General features: G+C 46.7%; 1 protein-coding gene across 3 annotated transcripts; it reads right to left on the minus strand.

The window, feature by feature from the left end:
- Positions 1-1829: 1829 nt before the first annotated feature.
- Positions 1830-20462, minus strand: setd5 (SET domain containing 5). 3 transcript variants are annotated; one of them, XM_034082226.2, is made up of 24 exons: positions 20343-20462; positions 17753-17852; positions 17133-17365; positions 16575-16639; positions 16215-16402; positions 16022-16060; positions 14819-15109; positions 14062-14210; positions 13842-13959; positions 13639-13748; positions 13146-13395; positions 12949-13023; positions 12623-12784; positions 12167-12535; positions 11568-11828; positions 11016-11133; positions 10583-10812; positions 9830-9886; positions 9204-9683; positions 8727-8819; positions 6570-6826; positions 4960-5081; positions 4761-4840; positions 1830-4197 (listed from the first exon to the last, which is right to left on the minus strand). In XM_034082226.2, the coding sequence occupies exons 1-24, from the start codon at positions 20411-20413 to the stop codon at positions 3661-3663; spliced, it is 4455 nt and encodes a 1484-aa protein (XP_033938117.1). In that variant the 5' UTR covers positions 20414-20462; the 3' UTR covers positions 1830-3660. The 3 variants fall into 3 exon arrangements, with proteins under 3 accessions (XP_033938117.1, XP_033938116.1, XP_033938118.1); XM_034082225.2 differs by having other exon boundaries at positions 17133-17395; XM_034082227.2 differs by lacking the exon at positions 8727-8819 and having other exon boundaries at positions 17133-17395.
- Between the last annotated feature and the right edge of the window lie 338 nt (positions 20463-20800).

The raw sequence follows: 20800 nt of genomic DNA on the forward strand, positions 1-20800 counted from the left end.
GCCACACAGGTTTTAATAGGATGTATTCATTATCTTTACTTATGTTGCGGTCTTTTCAGCAGTGCCATCTCTAAAACGGCGATACACTACCCATCATTTATGGCACGAATCCAGACTCTCCTTTGGAAAACATTGGCCGGGAAACGATAGAACGAGCACGTTTCATGCGAAGACCTGTGGCTGCAACCCGGAGCAAAGCAACAAACCATTGCGTAGCTAACTAGTAGCGCTAGCTTTAGCTAACGCTAGCCAACGAAACGAACTGCCGAGTCAAATTGGAAAACACTGGTAATTAATTGTTCTATAATTTGTAAAACTACGGTGTTAAAAATGACCATTTCAAAAATAGAGATTCTAATGGTAAGATATAGATATACAGATACTAAAGATACTACAGATAGGCTACTAAAGATAGGCAGGTACTTGCTTTCAAGCAGAACACAGGGGAAAACAAACTTAGCGGGAGTGTTTACGTGTGTAGGCGTAATGACGTATAACGGCCTCGACAATTTCTGTAGTCCTATTCAGCCACTCGGTAACAACCATCGTTTTTCAGACACGTAAATTCTTCAAAAATCACCAGTGGGGTCACTGCTGATGTATCTACTGTCGTAGAACAAAACGTGATTTATCTCTTAAATTTGTGTCAACCACAGACCTTATTTCAAGCTATTTTCCAAAACCCTATGGAGAAAATACATTGCTTTTTATACATTGCAAGGAACCGGAAGTGCTAAAAATGCTAACTTACTTCCGGGGTTTTAGGACGCGTCCACTGCGGTTCTCTATTCTCCAGCATTTAATCCGAAAGCGCCAACGCTCTGTTTCCGGCCCGGTACTCGTCCTTCCAAACCTGCTGCTGATGTTCCAGGGTTCTTGCATGAGGACGTTATCACACTGGTTGTGTCCATCCTTCACTTTATGAAGTGGATGTTTTTGGGAGAACCAAAGCCCCAAATGCTCAAATAAAATCTGTAGATAATACTGATTTTTTGGTTTGTTTTAGGTTTAAGTTTTGGAAGTCTAGTTTTTGCTTAGGTATACTTTTGGTTTCGCAGTCTTAAAACGCCACACAACAGATTACATCTTTTGTTTGCATCAGTGCTCCTCTGTTGACTAACCTCTTTAATCCAGAGCTCAAGAGCACCTGCCAGGACCCGCTCCACCCTCCAGCCTTTATCTGTCTGTGAGATAACTCCTCAGAACCTCCACCCTCTGCCAGCAGCTTTCAGCACCCACCTGCAGATTCTGGCTAGCTCAACAGTATATTAAAGCCCCCAAACCTCCACCTGCAGACAGCAAACAACTCGGCAACACATTCTCAACCTTCACTCCTCTGAACTCAGGTGGTTGACGCATGTATTTCAATATGTAACCAACATCTTCGTTGTTTTTCTCCTCCAGATATAGCCAGATGATCTAACGCCACATGGACCATTTACTTCTACAGAAGCTGTGTACCGGAGCTCCTGCTCCCCTTCAAACTGAGCGCCAAATCCAGTTTCTCCCCTAGCATTTAAATGGATATCTGAAGGATGCAGACTTTAGTCTTTGTATTGTTCACAATGATCTCGATTCATTAGCATAAACACATCTGATGGCCATCACTGAGACCCCTGCTGGCTGAAAGCAGGCTTGCAGTGTGCTAATAATTAGAGCATTAGGGACATGTATCCATCCTCACTGACTGTGTTCAATGTAGTCCCAAACTAGGAAAATAAAATGCACTTGGGTAAGATATCTATATGAATTTAAAAAAACTAATTATCAATAGCATTTCCTCCCTACTTGGACTGGGGTGACGTGCAAAACATACAAGCGAGTCCCTAAAATGACACATCACAATGGTAGTTTTCAAAATACATTACCATCATGATTATTTTATTATCAAAATGCATTACATCTCTTGCTTCTTAAACCTTTTGGAGGGGAACAATTGAATAGTTACTACTATGATCTGTGTAAAAATAAAACAAAGCAACAGATGGTCTTTACAAACAAAGAGAATGTTGAGTCTGCTGTTTGATCAGACCTGATAATCAGCTTCCAACCGTATGACAGCCGGTCACTCGGACCCTAAAAAAGGAATATCATGCGATATATTCAGTGTACTATATGTTCTCCATACAAGTCTATATCACATTTCTTTCTATACAAGTACACACGGTCATACATATTGTCCTGTTGTGTCTTTTAAGGTGCTGGTTAATTTTGGGTCAAAACTTTATTTTTTCAATCCGTCAAACATTCATGAAACATGAGTACCCTTCTGTGTTAGTGGGCTGTGGGTGTAGTAGTGGTGGTGAAGGAGGAGGGGGGGGGGGGGGAGTCTCGGTCCTTGAAGTCTTCCAAACACAGTTTTTAACTTCTTGTCCAAAATAAAAGTGTCAGAGGGAGGAGAGTCTGAGGTCCCACTACGGTGCCAGGAGGAACGCCTCTTTGTTACGAGTCAGTTTGTGAGGACAACAGTGAAAAAGAAAAATACAGCATTCTATGGGAGGGAAGCAGCTCTCACAGGAGAACATAGCAGCTTTTTACCTTAACACTCCCTCAGATATCACTTCACTGGTGTCCCACGGAATGCAAGGATTGGTCAGAAAAACATGTATATATATATATATTATATAAATTGAAAGAAATCTGCAGGATAAAAACAACCCAACATTTTATATAGAAATTAAGTTAGATTATTCTAATGTCTTCCTGCATCCCAACACCATGTATGATAGATAGGAACTTGGAGAAAAATAAATGAGATGTAACCGATACAATGAGAGGATGAATGCAGCCATATGTGGGGAACATAACTGGATTTCAAATTTATTGGAAAAAACAAGAATGCAGCACCATGAATCATAAGACCGGTATGTTTCAAGTACAATGTCAGAGGTCTACGGCAGTCCTCAACTCAAACAGTCCAGTGGGGATGAGAGGACAGAAGAGAACCAAAACAAAACATTGGAACCAACGGAGAACCTCGAGAGAAAAGGCTGCGAGAACAATCATATGGAATGATCCCATGCAGGGAGTCGCCTCCTCCCCCTCTCTAATGCATCTGTAGAACGGATGAATAACATGTCCTCTCTGTTTGCATCATGCCCCCCCCCCCTTCCAAATTAAACATCTTTACTGCAGCACAGACTCGGCCACTCGCCAAATCAAAAAATAACGAAAAAAATAAAACAACTCTTGCTTTCAGTTATGTATCTGAGCATTTATCATATGGCGACAGGTACGACTTTTTATGTACAGACATTTGTGTGGAGGTTTGAACTTCCCGACATTGTTAGCACAGTCCGGCACATGAGGAACACCGGGGACAATTTCAAGTTACATGTGATTTCTGTTGTTTTTCAGAATGTGTTGTCTTAACTCGCTTTCCCAGCGATTCCCAATGAAGTCCAAAGTCAGTGATTAGCTTTGTGCAGAATGTGGTCATTCGTTTTCTTCTGAAAATAAAGAAAGAAAAGACTGAAAATAATAAAAGGAGGAATTCGTAAAGAAGTCCTTGCTCCTCTTAGGTCTGTACATTTCCCCCCCTCCCAAACTCAGAGAGCCCCAACCTCACTGCAGCTCCAGGGGTTGGGGGGGTACGCAGCTTCAGCTTCATACTCACTCACACACACACACACACATACACACACACACTTGAACAAGGTCCTAAAAGCTTCCTGACTGTGTCCTAACTCCGGGCCCCTGAAGGGGAGAGTGCTGGAACTGACTGAGGCTCTGCCCCCGCTGTGGGTAGTGTGAGGGTCCGGGGGCCGACAGCAGCCTGGAGCTGGCCTGCCCCGCCTGGCCTGGGCTGCCTGCCTTTAGGGTGTGAGACAGCTGCTGCTGCCCCCCCCTGGAGGCCTGGGCGCCCGAGTCTATCTTAGTCTGCCCGTGGGCCCTGGGGCCCGGGATCCCTGCCGGGCAGCTGCTGTTCAAAAGGCTCGCTTTTAAGTGACCGCTGCCGTAGCCTCCGTCCACGCTGCTGCTGCTGCCGCTCTGCTGGTTTAGAGCTGGAAGCCTGCAGTCTGAGGAGGAGGTGGGACTGGAGGAGGGAGGGTGGTCCTGGGACGCTGGAGGGTGAGAGGAGGAGAGGCGGGGGTAGAAGCTCTGGCCTGATGAGGGACTGTAGGAACCCCGGAATGGAAAGTTGGAGGTCTGCTGGAGGAAGGAGGGGCTGTCAGTCTGCCGCAGGCTTTCTGAGGACTACACACACACACACACACACACACACACACACACACACACACACACACACACACACACACACACACACACACACACACACACACACACACACACACACACACACACACACACACACACACACACACACACACACACACACACACACACACACACACACACACACACACACACACACACACACACACACACACACACACACACACACACACACACACACACACACACACACACACACACACACACACACACACACACAGTCAGTCTGAGGAACACTGGTGCATGTAATGCTGGTGAACGAGGGCATGATGAGAAATAGTCCCATTGTTACTTAATATGCCGTTGAACAAATCAAGACCGTACCTGCAGGTAACGGTGTGTCTGCTAACTGAACAAAACACAAGCTGTGTACAATAAATAAATAATAATAAAACATTCATAAACATATGAGTTTATGTAAATATATGGGTCAGAAAATGCTTATTAATTCCATATTTACATTTAACTGCTTCTATTATAATCTTATTGTGAGGATGCTTGCCCCACTGATTGAATGTTCGTACCTGCTGAGAGTACACAGAGGGGCTGTTTCTGTGGGGGCTCGTCATGGGAGACACTGCCCCCACCTCATATCGATCTGCATCTGAAAACACAGAAAGGAGAATCAACTCAACATCTTTTTTTTATTTGTTTTTATTGTTAGCACATCATAGTTGTGGCTTTGTGATCGCAGCTTGTCTGCAGGCGAGTTTCTAATCATACCAGATTCCTTTTCTGAGGAGCCTTCACTCCTCTTGTAGCCGCGCTCCATCTTAATGCTGCGCAGCACTCGCTCCAGAACGCCCTGACCCTCCCTCAGACGCTCTACATCAGTGGGCACCATCCTGGAGATAAACACAAATCCAAAGATTAGCTGCCAGCTCTGATCAGGACCAAACCCCGACCCCATCACACACACTACAAACGGAGATCTTTGTTCAGAGGTGTCCAGAGTCCGTCGCTGACAAACACCCGAGTTATTCAAAGCCAAGGGTAAAAGTACAATCCAAACTGTTTCTATGTTGCCATGCGGTGCTGGTTTACATTAGATGTCCTGGGCCATGAGGGGCCGAGGTAATCCCCTGACTGCAACGTGTGCATCAGCCATGTGGCCACGCAGTAACAAACCGTTTCCTTTAGTATGACATTAAGGCTGCGGCCACACGAGGACGAATTCGGTCGTTTGCGTTACTGTTTAGTGTCATATAGACCGTTCGGCCACACGAGGACGACCGAATACGCCACTAAACGACTGAGGAAACGACAACGGGTCCCAAGGTGGATAGAAATGCATACGCCACTCTCTGGGGGGTCAAACGGCTCCGTGTGTGCGCCCTATACGGACATTTTCAGATCACTGATAGTGATTGCGCAATAGCCCCGCCTCTCCCCACCTTCTGCTCACCTCCGCTTACCCCGCGCCAGTGCTGAAGTGTTTCGCCACCAACAACAACAACAATGGCGGATCGCAGAGTTGCTATCGTGCTCCGGACGCTATTGACCATGCTACAGTTGTTTGTGCAACATCTACAGCAATAATGATGAGGCAATAGCTCCGCCTCTCCCCACCTCTGCTGCTCACCCCCGCGTCAAAGTAAACTGCACCCTGAATTCAGATTATTTATCTTTCTCTCGATATGGACCTAAACGCGAGTGAAGTCTAATCTGACAGGACGGAGACACCTCTCAAACTAAACTAGTTATAAATATGTTTATGTTTACAGTCGGCCGGGTCACTGATTACTGGATCAGCTGCTGCATGAGACAGACACTGGCGCTGTCCGAAGAGAGGGAGGAAAAAGAGGCTCCGTGTATTTTATTATTATAATATATAGAGTCGTTATTCGTTTGTTTTAACAAAGAAGACCTTTGACCGGCACTTTTATCATTTTGTCCGGAAGATTTAAACTTTAATACACGCTGACTGGCGAAAAACTCTGCCCGGTTCCCTCGGCCCCCACCGCGGAGAATAAACAGAAGGGCAACCATGACAACCATGCTTCTTCGCTGCTTTTGTGGAGGAAGTTACAGCGCCACGTACAGGCTCGGCATATGTACTGCAGCTTCTCCAGCGGTTGGAGCTAAACGGAGCGGTCTCGTGTGGGCAGACACTATCCGGATAACTATTGCGTGTGGACGGAAGCTTGTTTGCATTAATCCTATGCGTTTAGCCGTTTTCGTCCTCGTGTGGCCGCAGCCTCAGAAACTTAAGTCATGAGTAGCTTCAGGCTGAACTGCAAACTGAATTTGATGCTTGGTGAGCAAATCAAATAAATAACTGCTAAATGAAAAAATGATAATATATGTATATATCATTTATATATAATCCTCACCACTGGTTGTTGCTGTCCCGGTGTCGGGGGGGGCCTGACGAGCCCTGCTGGTCTGGAGGACTGAGTTCCTCCATCTGCGGGGCTGAGAAGGAGCTGTGTGGGGAGGGCTGCAGGTGCTGGTGATGGGGATGAGGGGGGTCCTGGCTGTAGTGGAGGCCGGGGCGGGTTGGGGTCCCACCCAGAGACGAGCTGCTGCCGGCGGGCTCCGAGTCGCGGCCGCTGCCCTGCTTCCTCTTACGGTACTCCAGCAGGGACACCTGGTGCGGCAGAGGGGGGGTTGATGAAGGGGTGTGCTGTGCAGGTTTCACACACAGCTGCAGTCACACACACTGATGCTGAAACACCGATGAAACTGATGATGGGCACACTGCATGCACCACACCAGAGCACTCACCTGCTGTTCCACTATTCAATGAGAGAAAGAAAACACAGCGGGATCACCATGGAAATGACACTGTATGCATCTCTGTTTCTGTCCCACACACACCTGCAGGTCGCTCTGTGTATTCTGAATGTTAGTATCATACAGCTTTGACGCAACAGCAGGCAACTGTAATGCACCACGCCATGATGCAACAACTACACACACACTCATTTCAATGTCCACAGAAAGTTTGAGCACAAACACACAACGTGTACACACACCTCCACTGTTAACAATGAGAGCAGTCATCCCAGCTTAGTGTCATCATGACAAAGTTGGAATAGAGGGGGGTATGAAGAGGCAGGGGGTGCGATGATCGCCTCACATATTGACATGGATGGATCTTTCTGAATGTGTGTCTAACATTACACACAGACTGCCGAGTGCGAGGTCAGGGCGTGACGAGCGCCACCTATCACCGACGTCTTCAGTGGGGGTCCTGGTTTCCACAGATATCAATTTAGTGTGCATATGTCCGCCCATGTCAATCAAACCAAACCTACAGTTATACCTCCAACGACTTGCCTGTCACAGTACCATACAACATAGAATAGGTAGTTACAATTTGGGTTGTAATTGACAAACAAGTTAATCACACTTATTTTGAAGAGGGAAAAAGGGCAGATGGTGAGGAAGAATCCATACTGCCATTATTAATTGTCTTCACAGTTTACTGACATATGGTCTGTTTTAACGTTGACCAGACGTGCCTGGTAACTAGCTTTCCTGGCTTTTAGAAACATTTGAAGTGCGCTTACTTTTAGCTTTACCCAAATATAGTTGAAATAATAAATCTATTGGATTATTTTTCACATGTCTGATCCAATGATCTGCCATGTGGCCACATAGTCTCACCTCAGCATTTACTGAGGGGTGAACTAGGTTATTATAGCTGATGGAACCAGTTGGCTGCCATTGGTATTCAAATTGTAATGACCATAGTTTTTATTTGAAGACTTCAAATGTCTTTGTCTGCTGCCTGGATGACCCAACTCTGGCTCAAGTTATTTTAAGCTCTTTTAATGCATAGTGGGCAACATTTTCTAAAATGCAACTATTCATCTGACCTTATGATAGCTTATTTGACTGGTCTAAATGTCGCAGAGCATTTGATTATATACATAAAAGTAAAGTTGAAAAATGTATATTCATTATTTTGGCTGGTATGCAAATCAATTGTAACTGCATGGCTATTCAGAACTGAAATATTGTAGACTTTGACGATGATGAGTTCTAGGCCACACGCAGTCAACCATTGGTTTGTGTCCTCAGTTACAGGACTGTGTGTGTGTGTGTGTGTGTGTGTGTGTTCAGCTGCATAAAGATTTCAGCTCAGTGTAATGTTACATTTGAGTGAAGACTGATCAATCGTGCGACTGCTAAAACATCCACTGCAAGTGTTTCTGTGTGAACCACAGTGTAAGAGTAGTTGTGTCAGACGTGGATGGAGCATTGATCGGTTTGGATAGAGCCATGGATGGGATGGAGCAGACATCTCAACACCATGACGACAACTCATGAACCTTCAGCCCCTCGTGTTCAAGGCGATGGATGAACCTTAACACTTCAATGGACTTGACTGAAATGGCATAATGACTGCTGCTAAAAATATTTTCATAATTCGATGTAGATTTGAGAGAGGGAGGGGCATGGGGTGGGTGCTGTATGCAGATGCAAAGAAACAATATTTACATGCACACTTCTAAAGATGTAGTCGTAGGGAGAATATTCACCATATTTTGTACTGGCTTGTATTCACTTCTTACAGCTATAGCCTGGTAATCTGGCTTCCCTGTCAGCAGACTAATGGTATGCTGGTTGGCCCTCTGCCTTGGAAGAAAAGTGGAAGAGAGACTTGGCAAAAAGTGTCAAGGAGCAGCGTGGGGGAGGAAGGGAACTGAGGGAGAGGAGGGGAGGGAGGGGGGGTAGGGTCGAAGCTACAGAGTTGAAATCATTTCAGATATAAACATAAAATGGTTAAATATTTGTATTGCCTGTTGCTTTTTGGATTTGACCACCTGACATAAGGACCAATCGATATATATATAAGACAGAGTCAACGAGCAAACACAGAGCAGGAAGCACATCATGATTGGCTCTTCAGTTTGCACACTCAAGTCATTCGTGCAGCAGAAGAACAGATGACACGCTGAGAAGCTACCTGACTGAAAAACATTTGTCACATTCTTATTAACGTGTTGAGAACTTGCCTTCTTCTTTTGTGGTGGGTTGCTGGTGTGAGGAGGCGTTCCACTGTCCGGGTAGCCCCCCCCGTAGTGAGACTCGCCGTAGGGGGACATGGAGCCGGGGCCTGCGTCTCCCAGCAGCCCCTGGCCGCTGATAGAGCTGTGGAAGGACTCTGCTGGGGAAAAGCCTCCCTCTGACTGGGAGAGGTGGCGCTCGGGGGCCACGGGGTTCCCCAGGTTTGCGTTGAGGGGCGAGCAGGTGTATATGAGGTTGAACTCTGTCCTGAAGGCCTGCTCCCTGTTTTGTTGTGAGGTAAGGTCTGAGGGACAGGACGCAGGATTCAGGGAAGAGGCCCCTACAGATGATTGGCCCTGGGAATCTGAAGGGCCTCCAGGAAGGGAAAAGTCATCGGAGGTCACAGCCACAGGGCTCTCCAGGCTGGAGGGGAGGGACAGGTCCGGGAACTGAGGCCGAGCGAGGTCAAAGTCTGTCTGGAGACACGGCTGCAGGTGGAGAGAGAGAGAGAGAGAGAGAGAGAGAGAGAGAGAGAGAGAGGACACAGTGATTAGACACCGCTGAGAAACAAGCAGCTGGAAGTAGCATGTAGCCTCGGCAGCTAGGAGTTGGCTGCAGAGAGACGGGCGCGTACCTCAGGAGAGATGGACTCGGGCCGGTAAACAGGTGAGGCCTCAGGGGAGGATATGTTCTAGAGACAAAATCAGAAGTCATTACAAATGTTAAACGCACAAGATGTCTGCTAAATATTAAATAGTCTAACACTGCCTGTAAATATAAAACGTGGTGCAATATACCCTAAAGCAATTGACGCTTTCTTTTTCTATTTACTACAGTCTGCAAACAGTGCCAGCTACAGTCTCTCATCTGTCCTTCCTTATAGTCTTATTAATAACATGTTTTACTTAAATGCGAGTCCATTCTTTTCATTTGGTCCGCACTATACTCCTGCCGCTTGAACACTGGGAACATGGTATGTTGGTGTGAAGTTGAGCCGCTCCTTGTGTTTCATCCCAAATGAAGATTTAATAGCAACAAACATGAACACAGTAGTTTTTCTTCAATGATTAACAATGTTCTCCGAATATTATTTGGAATAGTTAAAAACATTGACTGTAGTCTCTGGGACGTTGAATCACTGACCCTACTTTTAGACACACAGGTTCACTTTTTAAATAGAGACTCATATTATTTACTATACATTGCTCTCAGCTTGTTCGGTTAGGAGAAGACCTGCCATACTACCACAACCAAACGGTCCATCTGTGGAGGTCATGGAGCTCAGGCCCACCCTGGGATGGCTGACTTTAACACCGGGACTAAACTGGACTGACCAGGACATTTCAAAGAGCCGTGACTGAAAGTGTTGGCGTGGCTGTTCTCTTACTTCAAACTGCAGGGGTGTGTTGCAGCGGCTGGCGGGCAGGGAGGGCAAGGGGGAGAAGGCCAGGCCGTTAGGGAGCAGGGAGCCACAGGGGGTGAGGAGCTGCGAGTGGAGGGAGTCCTCTGGGAGCGGGGGAGAGATGGGGGACAGCGGGCGGAGCAGGTGGTCCGAGGGGGCGGGTGTCCTCTCTGCCATGAACTTGGAGCGGCGCTTCTTAAACGGTGCGTTGACATCTGCGATTTTAAAACGGGATATTTGAAAATATTACAAGGATTTATAAAAACAGGAAATAAAATACTAGTCACAAGGTCAGGTATACAAATATACAATACTTTAATATGTTGTATTTTAGAAAGTTACAGCACCCAGTTCCCTCTTAGTTAAGATCTGTAGATATTGACACAGTAAATGAGTCATCAGACGGGTGTGGACATACCGCCGGACAGGGGGTTAGGGGTGGATCTGCTACTGGTGCTTTGCTGGGAGGAAGTGGACTCGGTACCGTCCTCCACACTGGCTGAACAGCTCTCATCCTCCACCTGCTTTATCCACCTCTGCAGCAACACAACAGCAAAGTCACGTTTCAAAACTAAGACTGAAACATCTGTTCAAAAGACATTCAAAAACATTCAGCACATTTATGAACCCATTGCCTCAGAAGGCCTTGAGTTTTAAATACATGACAGCATTTTAACACATTACAAGGTATTTAAAGTCACATGTATTCATACGTCAGAGGTCATATACGCTTTCTGACCACTCTAATGTATGCTGGCAAACCAGAAATACAGATTTCTTTTAACTGAAAAGAACCAAACATAACAAAATAATGAGCGATTTAAATATTAAAACATTGGATTCATGTTTAAATATTTTAAAATGCTTTTCAGATATTTTTTTTATAGTTTTACAACCGTAAGACAAGCTTGTAGAACTAGCACTCAAAGGGAGAGAAGCTTTTCCTCTAACGCTTTGCCGCATCTCTTACCTTCTTGTAGCAGCCATAAGTGCCATCCATCTGGAGCGGGCGGGGCCGGCGCCTCTCGGGGTTGAAGGGGGAGCCGAAGCGGACGTAGTGTCTTGGGGCGGTGCAGATGAGCGATGAGTGGGAGAGGCCGGGCAGCATGTTGAGGGTGGTGGCCAGCACCGTGGGGTCAGTGGTGATCCGCAGCGGGCGCTCGACAGGCACGTCTTGGTGGACCTTCTCTGCTCCGGGGACCTTATCATTCAACCACTCAGTCACCAGGTACTGAGGAAGGACACGAGTCTAATAATTAGCTACTGTTACATTCATACTGTGAGATCTATTTATTGCAATGCATATTTATACATCATCCCTGCTATTATATAAAACTGATTCACTTTTAGATTCATCATGCAGCAAATCATGTGCTTATATTCTTGGACAGGAAAATATATATAAAGCATGTCAGGTTTTATTTTTAAAGGTTCTTATATGCTAGTTTTGATGTTATACGTTTGTATGTATGTATAGTTTCTTAATTGTAGATGTTGATGAGAGCTGAATCCAACTATTTCATTGTACAGTGCAATTGACCACTTAAAAGACCCTAAAAGTCCTCTCACCTTCTTGGTCTTGGGGTAGCGCAGATTGCCTCTATTGATGCAGTTCAGACTGTCTCCATCGAGGAGATGCAGCGCGCTCTCTCCGTGGACGTGCTCAGCCCCGTACGGGCCCTGAGAGGCCTCGTCGTCCACAGAGGCTCCCTGGTCAGCGGAGGCAGGCGTCGCTGCCACGGCTGCGGCCGCGGCAGCAGCTGCTGCTGCTAGCTGGGCGTTCGCCTGGCGCTGCCGCCGGGCACGCTGGGAGGAACTGGACCGGTAGCGAGAGATCCGACTTTTGGGCCGAGGCTTGTTGGGTCGTGCAGGCTTAGGGGGGACGGGGGGAGCTGGCAGGGTGGGTGATGAGGTCTTTTCTTCCATCGATGGCACTTCCTGATAGAGGATGATCAAATTGAATAAATAAAATGAAATCAACACATAAAAAAACAACGAACCATCATCACACAGATGGTCACTGACCATGACGTAGGAGGTGCGTCGTGTGCTGACCCCCACTCCAGTGTTGGGAGGGAGAGGAGTGTTCCCAGCGGGGTTTCCTGCCCCGTCCTCACTTTCCCCACCCTCCTCCTTCACCTCGGCTCCTCCCACTCTCTTCCGCCTCCTCTCCACACTGTGACACGTCTACATGGACAGACAGACGTGTCAGAAAACCACCGTACACTTCTCTTTAATACAGCTGATGTATTGCTGGAACTGGAATGTATTGCCACAGATAAATAAATATCTAGAAAAAGTCAGCTCAATTAGTAAAACAGCAGTATTAGAAAATAGTTAGAATGCCTTACTCTTTTATTGGAGATGGCGGCCCCATTTTCATCCACCTCTCCCTCCTCCGCCTTCAGCTCGTCCTGCAGTCTCTCCTAGTATCAGACGGGCAGCACGTGAGCAACACATTGGACCCAGCTTGGGATATTACAAATGTTTCCTGCTTTTTAGAAAACGTTGTCCCTTTGAGGCGACATTACTCTACCCTTGTACACACCTCTGTGTCGCTGGCCCCCTGCAGGTCTTTGGCCTCCTGGTGCTGGTCCAGGTTCTGGTTGCTGTCACCAGAGACGCAGCTCTCTATCTCTCTCCTCCGGGCTTTTCTCCGTCGGGTCTCAGCTCCAACCAGAGGGGAGGGGGGAGGCAGGGAGGGGCTGCTGAGCAAGTTCTCCCTTGGGCTCAGGTTGTGCTTCTGCACCGGGCAGTTCTGGTTGCCCTTGTGGCAGCCGCAGTCCACTTTGTACTGACTGTGGTTTGTTAGGAGAGAGAGAAGGTTGCATTAGAGAACAGAACGATGTTCTGAAGCAGCCAGTTACACAAGTACCGCTTTGCAGCTGACGTGTTGTGTTTGAAGACTACGATGTCTCTCCAGGACGTCGCCCACGTATACTTAATGCTCACATGGTTCACATGTGTTCTCGCCGATGCATGCTTTTTAGTGGATGCTTCAAAGGCCTGCAGAGACATAGGAATGGAGGAGCAGTACTGACCAGCTGTTAAAGTCGTAATCAAATCCAATGGTGACCTCGGCGTCCTTTGTGATGTGACTGACAGCGTAGATACACAGATGGATCATGCCGTCAGCAATCATATGCCGGACCTGGACACGGGAACAGATGCACCAGTTAAAGAGAGTCAACGATATGAACCTAGTGAAACAGCGGAGAAAGGAGTTGAGAACTTGTTGGCTGACCTCAGCGTTGGGTGTGCAGGACCTTCTGATGAAGCGGGCGTCATTCCCAAAGGTCCTTGCATCAACACACATCTCCGCACCATCAAACTTTGAGTAGAAGAGCACAAACGGGTAGGGTCTGGAAAAAACATGATGACAATGGCATCATCAGCGGTGAAACAACAGTCACTGAATGTATAAAGGGTTGCAGACCAGCGACAGCAATCCAATGATCTCTTACTTTCTGAAGAACTGCCCGTTGACCTCAAACTGCTGTTTGAGCATGACCTTCCCCCGATACTCAATGACGAGTGTGTCCGGCTCCAGGTGCTTGGCCGCGCGCAGGATCTTCCTGTGTTTCTGCACCCGGGTTACCCGGCCCAACTGGAGCTGCAAACGGAAACCACAAAACAGCTATTTGCGACTGGACGTTTATGTTATTGAATATGGCATCAAGACACAGTGTCTGGTTATATCCATGCAGGCAGAGCATGCCTGCTCACTTAGTAATCCAGATGTAATCAGACAGCCTAAAAGGATTCAGTCTAAGATCACTGACTTTGAGTAATTGTTTATATAATGTGTTAGTCTGCATTTTTAAGTTCTGGTTCCCTCTTCCTGAAGTCAACGTATTTTGGGTTGAAACCCCTGGAGAAAGGTCTGTTGTTAACCCACGTGTTTGAGCTTTTCATTTTTTGTTATCCAACATAGAATATGTGAGTAAATACCCCACTGGTGAATGTCTGGAACTTCTTAGCTTTAGCCTCCTTTGTTACGATTAAGTGGAGACCTTAAGTACCTTCAACATGCCACAGATAAGTCCATTGGAAAACAAATGGCTTTAAGTGAAAAGAGCCTTTGCAAAGCTAACCTTCGTCATCACTGCACCACTCCATTATGCTCTTCGTTAATACTGCCCAGTGATGTAGCGTGTTTTGCAAGGGCAAGTGCATGGGGACATTAGGTTTGAATCAATATAGTATTGGGTGGGGGCAGACCTGCATCTGTGAGCCCAGCACGGTGTTGTTGCAGGCCAGCTCCGTGCGGTTGATGGTGTCCATTGCATCGCCTGAGGCATGGAGCTGCGTGGTGCAGGGGGGGGTGGCGCTGCCGCTCTCCGCCTTAGACACGGTGTTGCTGGCGGCGCGGTGCAGCTCCAGCAGCGTCTGGACGTCAGCGCTGTACTGGTTGATCAGAGCCTCCTCGTACTGGTCCGTCCACTGGCGGATCCTGCTCTCCCAGCCCTCCGCTGTGTTCTCATCCAGCACACTGGCCTCCGTCGTGGAGTTCTACGAAGAACACAAGATGGGGAAGGATGTGTCAGAGGTTTCTCATTATATTTGTATCCAAAATAATGACGTGTTGTGGGGCTTTTGAGTTGGCTTTGCGTGGGCATGACGAGACTCTTCAATCAACCCTGGCATTTTCAGGGGATTGGTGGATTTAGTTTCCTCCCTGCACCCTGTGCTGGAAGAGCACCTGAAGACCGCCACCCTTTTAAAGGCACGTCAAAGACCTACACCACATCGGCTTTAAGAATAAGTTACATCTTCAGCTTTTTGTATTGCTGTTGATTATACCGTTGCTCTGTAAAATACATACATATATATTATAAACATTATGTAAGTGTTTGTACATAGTCCTCAGTCTGAAATGCTTGAATTGTTTATGAGGCATCACAATGTAAGACTGGTAAATGAACACTGAAAACTTGTTTTGCATTAAGTCATACTGGGACGTTCGATGTGGCCCAGCCCTCCCTCGAAAACATTCTACCAGCCGCCACCGTACTTTAGGTATATTATGTCTGTTTACTTGAGTAACATTTTGAATGCAGGATTTTTACCTGTAACAGAGTATTCATACTCTCTGGTACTACTACTTTTACTCAAGTACAAGATCTGAGTATTTCTTCCGCCTCTGTTCATAGAGCTGTGCTCTGAATAACCGAACAGCCCGTTCTAACAGTGCTCCGAGTTCACCAGCGGTCCAGCATGGGCCGGAGTTCCACCGGGACACGGTGACTATAAACGAACAGAGCCCTAGTTAACGTAGCTGCTGAAGTTAGACCGCCATCCCTGAGCAGAATGTAGCCGACGGAGTAGACCGGAAGGCTCGAGCACAAAGCTTGGGCATCAGTAAAAAAAATGACACCCTGCGAGTCATGATTGCATCGACATATTGGTTAACGCCAATCTTACCTTCATCCTCATGGACTTCCTGGAGCCCTCTCTGAAAGCCTGAAAGAAGGGTAATGAACCCATAAGTATTCAATGTCAATGTGACGAGCTTGTAACCAAAAACAACAGCTCCAAAGTGGGGTTTGAACTACGTGCGTATCATCTCGATATATATCTTTCCTCTTCATCCACTCTGCTTCACACAGTGTCATACCTTGACTTTCTTGCCCTTTGGCGTTCCATGCGCCTTCTCTGTACTCTTCTTCCTCTTTTTGGATTTGCTCCTTTTGACCCGGTTGACAGTGAGTTTGATGCTGGTGGGCGTATGCTGGGTGGCGGTGTAAGAGACGGTGGAGGGCGACACCTCTTCGTCCCCACTCTCAGTAGCACTGCTCTCACCAGCTATCAAAAACAACATCAGAGAGAACAACACAGTCATCAGACAGCCCTGAAACTGGCATGGGGACATTCATTGACCAAAAGGACAAAACAATGTACCGGGGACATTCATTGACCAAAAGGACAAAACAATGTACCGGGGACATTCATTAACCAAAAGGACAAAACAATGTACCCGAGACATTCTCAGCTTTCCGGTGTTGGCCGTCTGCTCCTTTCCTCCTGTCGAGTCCCCTGCCACTAAAGGGGAATGAAACACATCAGCACTTAGTACACATGGGCCATGCGAGTGCACGAGTCAAAGGATGCTGTCGTGCACATCATTCAACTGCTGAACAGCCTCCAGGTGATTAGGAACAGAAGGACACTGAGCATTGGAAAGGACAAATGGAAAGAGGACGACTACACGAATACATGCTGTATTTTGAGCACTTACAGTTGAGGGATGTAATCGTGTTCTCACTTTCCAACAATGCGTTTAGTTCGACAAACAGAAGCATGTTTTGTATAAAAATAATGAATAAAGATGATCCATCTTCTGACGCTGCTACAATGTGAACAGAGTGGGCTCTTTGAGGGATGTAATAAGATGTGTGACATTTGACAATAAAATGATAGTGACCAGGATCTCCAATTGTTACGCTTCTCTCAGCAGGAAGAACTTCTGCTGCGCTGGTCGGTCCCACCACACTGTGTGGAGCGGGAAACTACGCTCCATGACCCCCCCCCTCACCTGCAGTTGTCACACTTGATGAGCAGGCCGTCGGGCGTCAGGCTGCAGTGGCACCAGCTGGCCACAGCCCCCTCCTCCTCCGACGAGCTGTCGCTGTCCGCCGAGTTGTCCTCGATGGCGTCGTGGTAGCGGGAGCCACGTACCACGCCGTTGAGATCCATGCGGGGAATGATGGTTTGGGAGAGCGGGGAGGCGGGTGGGGTAGGGGGAGGGGGCGCGCCATAGTTGTGATCCTGACAACACACAACGGAAGACTGTTGCATCTTCAAACAACGGGTGTTCGGGCAAAAAGGGAAACGGAAAATGGAGACGAATGAAAATGAGGGCAAAAAACAGGTATGTGAAACAATACAGCCGTTAATAACAAAAGTAGTCTGTGCTTATAGAGCGGGAAAGACCTGGTGACCAACTGCAAGCAACGCAGACTCTTAGCTGAATCTTGACTGAATTGCAAAGATTCTAAAAACAAGACAGACTGGATAGATTTAACCGAGTTATTATTTGAGCTTATTACTCATACTTGAAACTAACTAATATCTGCCTGATGAGGAATAGTACGTCCCATAGCAAGGCATGCCATAGTTACAACTGATGAATAGAGAAGAGCGGTATGAACTCACAGCATATGGTAGACCCCGATACCCATGACTCTGTGCACTCCCACAGCTGTGGTTGTAGTTTTTCTCATTCACAGCAGGGCTCGCTTCAACTGACTCAGGGCTGCGAAATAACCAACAGAAAGAGTGTTTTAGGGAATGATGACAAAACCACATTTAGAACTCATGTATTATACAGTGTATTTTCCAGGTCTGCATGTCAACAACTGTAATAGTAAGGCATCAAACAGTCACTAGATGGCAGCACCACCCTGAAGTGGCCCTTCAGCCTGGGACAACCAACTAGGAAATGGAATGTGGGACACCATTATGTTATGCAACTCATTCTTCTCTTTAGCTGAGGTCTGAGTGTATGACCTTGCATTTCCCCCCAAATATATGATACTTAAACGTACAAAAAAAATATATACTAAGTTTGTATAAACATTTTAAATCCTAATATTTTGTATTTCTAAGAAAAGATGCTGCATGTCTGCCTCGCGTTTGGAGGAAACAAAAGGGGGCAGTGAACGGGGGGGTGGAGGGACTGCATTCCACAACCTCAGTCTCATGTGAGCAGGTTGACCTGCAGAGAGGCGACTACTGTTCTTACTGTGGACATCTCCCCAGACACGACCACCACAAAGCTCGGGCCTGTGGAGATACGATACGAGCCTAGCTCCTGTCCCAGAGACGGCAAATACACATTTACAGAGATGATAATCAGTCTCTTGAGAGGGGCTCTTCCACCCACATAGAATGTGCAAATTATTACAAGACCACGGAAACTTTTACTACAATATAAAAACTGATTTGTTGTTTCATTACATGTGGCATAAGAGATCTTTGTGCAGGGCACTTTCACCCTGCACCCAGGCAGACTTGTTCATATCACAATTCCTTTATTAGGAATTTACATAACGCGTAGTTTAACATTTATCAGAAATACTTTAACAAGTAATGACAACAATTGAGCGAGGTGGCTGGAAGTTTGAAGTGACGTTAGTAGGGTAAATAAAGCACCAGTTGTAGCATGCTTTATTTGAGTTCAGCACTACATGAGTCGGTGCTACATTGCTTCATTTCAGACGGTTTTGAGTTCAAGTGCCGCCAGCTGACTGAAGCATAACATCCTGTACTTCCTTTATTTGTGTCTGCTAAAGTTCAATCTTGGACTTAATCTTAGGTTTAGTCGTGGACTGAACTTCACATCTCTTTGGGTCTCTACAGCAAACTGCTCACAGGATGTTTGGAGGAAGCATACTCATCACAACCCAGGGTGCTACACAGAGAAGGTGTCAACGGGGAGTTCACCAACAATGCATGGACATAACCGTTATAATACTGTATTAACAATGTACAGGATCAGGATGGGTTGAAACCTATTATCACCACAATATTTGTTTTCTAAAAAGGGAATAACTGAAGCTAGTTTTCATTAGCTGGGGATCCCTGGCAGTTCCTCGAAACCACTGGAGGTTACTGACAGTAACACTGGATGTTATGGTGCATTTCCACTGCAGGGCCTCGCTCGGCTTAGTGCGGTATAGTTAGGCCTCGTTAGGACTGACTCACTTTATGCTGCGTTTCCATTACAGTTTAGTAGCTGGGGCAGTAACTATAGTAACAAAACCAACATCAGCCGTTAGCGGTTAGCCCTCAGAGCTCACAGCTCCTCATATCTGTTCAGAAACTAGACTAAAGTGAAACAAGTACAAACCATAGACTGTCTGTGTCATGGAGAATACAGTCGCTGCTTTATTTATGTCTGTAGGCCGTTGTTGTGAGTGTGGACGGTCGGAGCATATATAGCGTTAGCTTAGCCAATCTCCATTAAAAAAACACGCATTTTAAAAGGTGTTTCTCTGCCGTCTGTCTGCAGACTTGTCAAAGCATTAATTCATGGTGTTTACTAACCGGTATCAGTATGTTGTTACTTCGGCATCATTTTGAAACGTGTATTACAATTTAATCACGGTAAAATATGTTCATCTTGTTGTAGTTGTAGCCCGCTTGCCAGCGATTCTCTCTCTCTAGTTTAGCATGCTCAGCCCGACTCAGCCTGGTTGTTGGCCCGGAAAGAACCTCGATTTTATGGGGCCAGAAAACTGTGAAATAGTACCCGCTAGCCGGTGCTAGGCCAAGTGGAAACGCAACCAAAAACGGGCCGTGCACGTGGAGATGCGCCACAACAGGAGAGGAAAGTTCCTCCTGTTAGATTTGGCCATTGTTTATTTTGGCTTAAACCTGATTGCTTGGATATGAAGACGGAGAACATCAAAAGAACAGTTCATAAAAGGTTGGGAATGAGCAGCAGTAAACACAACAGTGGGCCGAAGGTAAGGTGGTGTTCAGTGTCATAGGACATTTCTGTTTCTTAATACAACATTCAGGTGTGTTTGCTTTTCCAATCAGATGTATTTGTGTTTATTTGGCTTCACACTAACCAACTGCGTTACAGCAGACGTGCAGGTGATCAGGTCGAACAGGAAGTGTGTTAACAATCTGTGACACTTGCTCTAGTTAAGCAAGGTTTCCACATCCAGAGATATCACAAAGTACATTGGGGTTAAACTGTTCTAACAAGTCCAACTAGTTGTTAGTTAGTACTCACTCTGATCCAGCAGCCATATCTGAGTAAGACGTTTCAGGTGTGGTGACTCCCAGCGCGATTACTATGCTCATGACGTCCGGCACAGCGAAGCGTGGGAGGGGGGGAAGAGGGGGAGGAGGGGGTGGGGAGGGACAGGATGGGAAGGGGGGTGGGGGAAGTTTGGAGAGGAATCACAGGGTCCCGAATGCAGCAACAAACCACTCCAGAGGTGGGGCGCCGCTGAGCCGTAGCCCACGGCTCACGGTCATGGGGGGCCTGAGGAGAGGGACACACAGATAGAGCATCAGTTACACACACACACACACACACACACACACACACACACACACACACACACACACACACACACACACACACACACACACACACACACACACACACACACACACACACACACACACACACACACACACACACACACACACACACCACACACACACACACACACACACACACAC

Source organism: Pseudochaenichthys georgianus, chromosome 5 (assembly GCF_902827115.2).
Source record: "Pseudochaenichthys georgianus chromosome 5, fPseGeo1.2, whole genome shotgun sequence".
Classification (NCBI taxonomy): domain Eukaryota; kingdom Metazoa; phylum Chordata; class Actinopteri; order Perciformes; family Channichthyidae; genus Pseudochaenichthys; species Pseudochaenichthys georgianus.

Excerpts from the sequence above, each read along its gene's own strand:
- setd5 (XM_034082225.2), bottom strand. The coding sequence starts at position 20,413 with ATGAGCATAGTAATCGCGCTGGGAGTCACCACACCTGAAACGTCTTAC. Across the intron at positions 15,110-16,021 it reads GGAAGTCCATGAGGATGAAG|AACTCCACGACGGAGGCCAG; the intron begins GTAAGATTGGCG and ends TGTTCTTCGTAG. Across the intron at positions 13,396-13,638 it reads GATTACGACTTTAACAGCTG|TCAGTACAAAGTGGACTGCG; the intron begins GTCAGTACTGCT and ends AACAAACCACAG.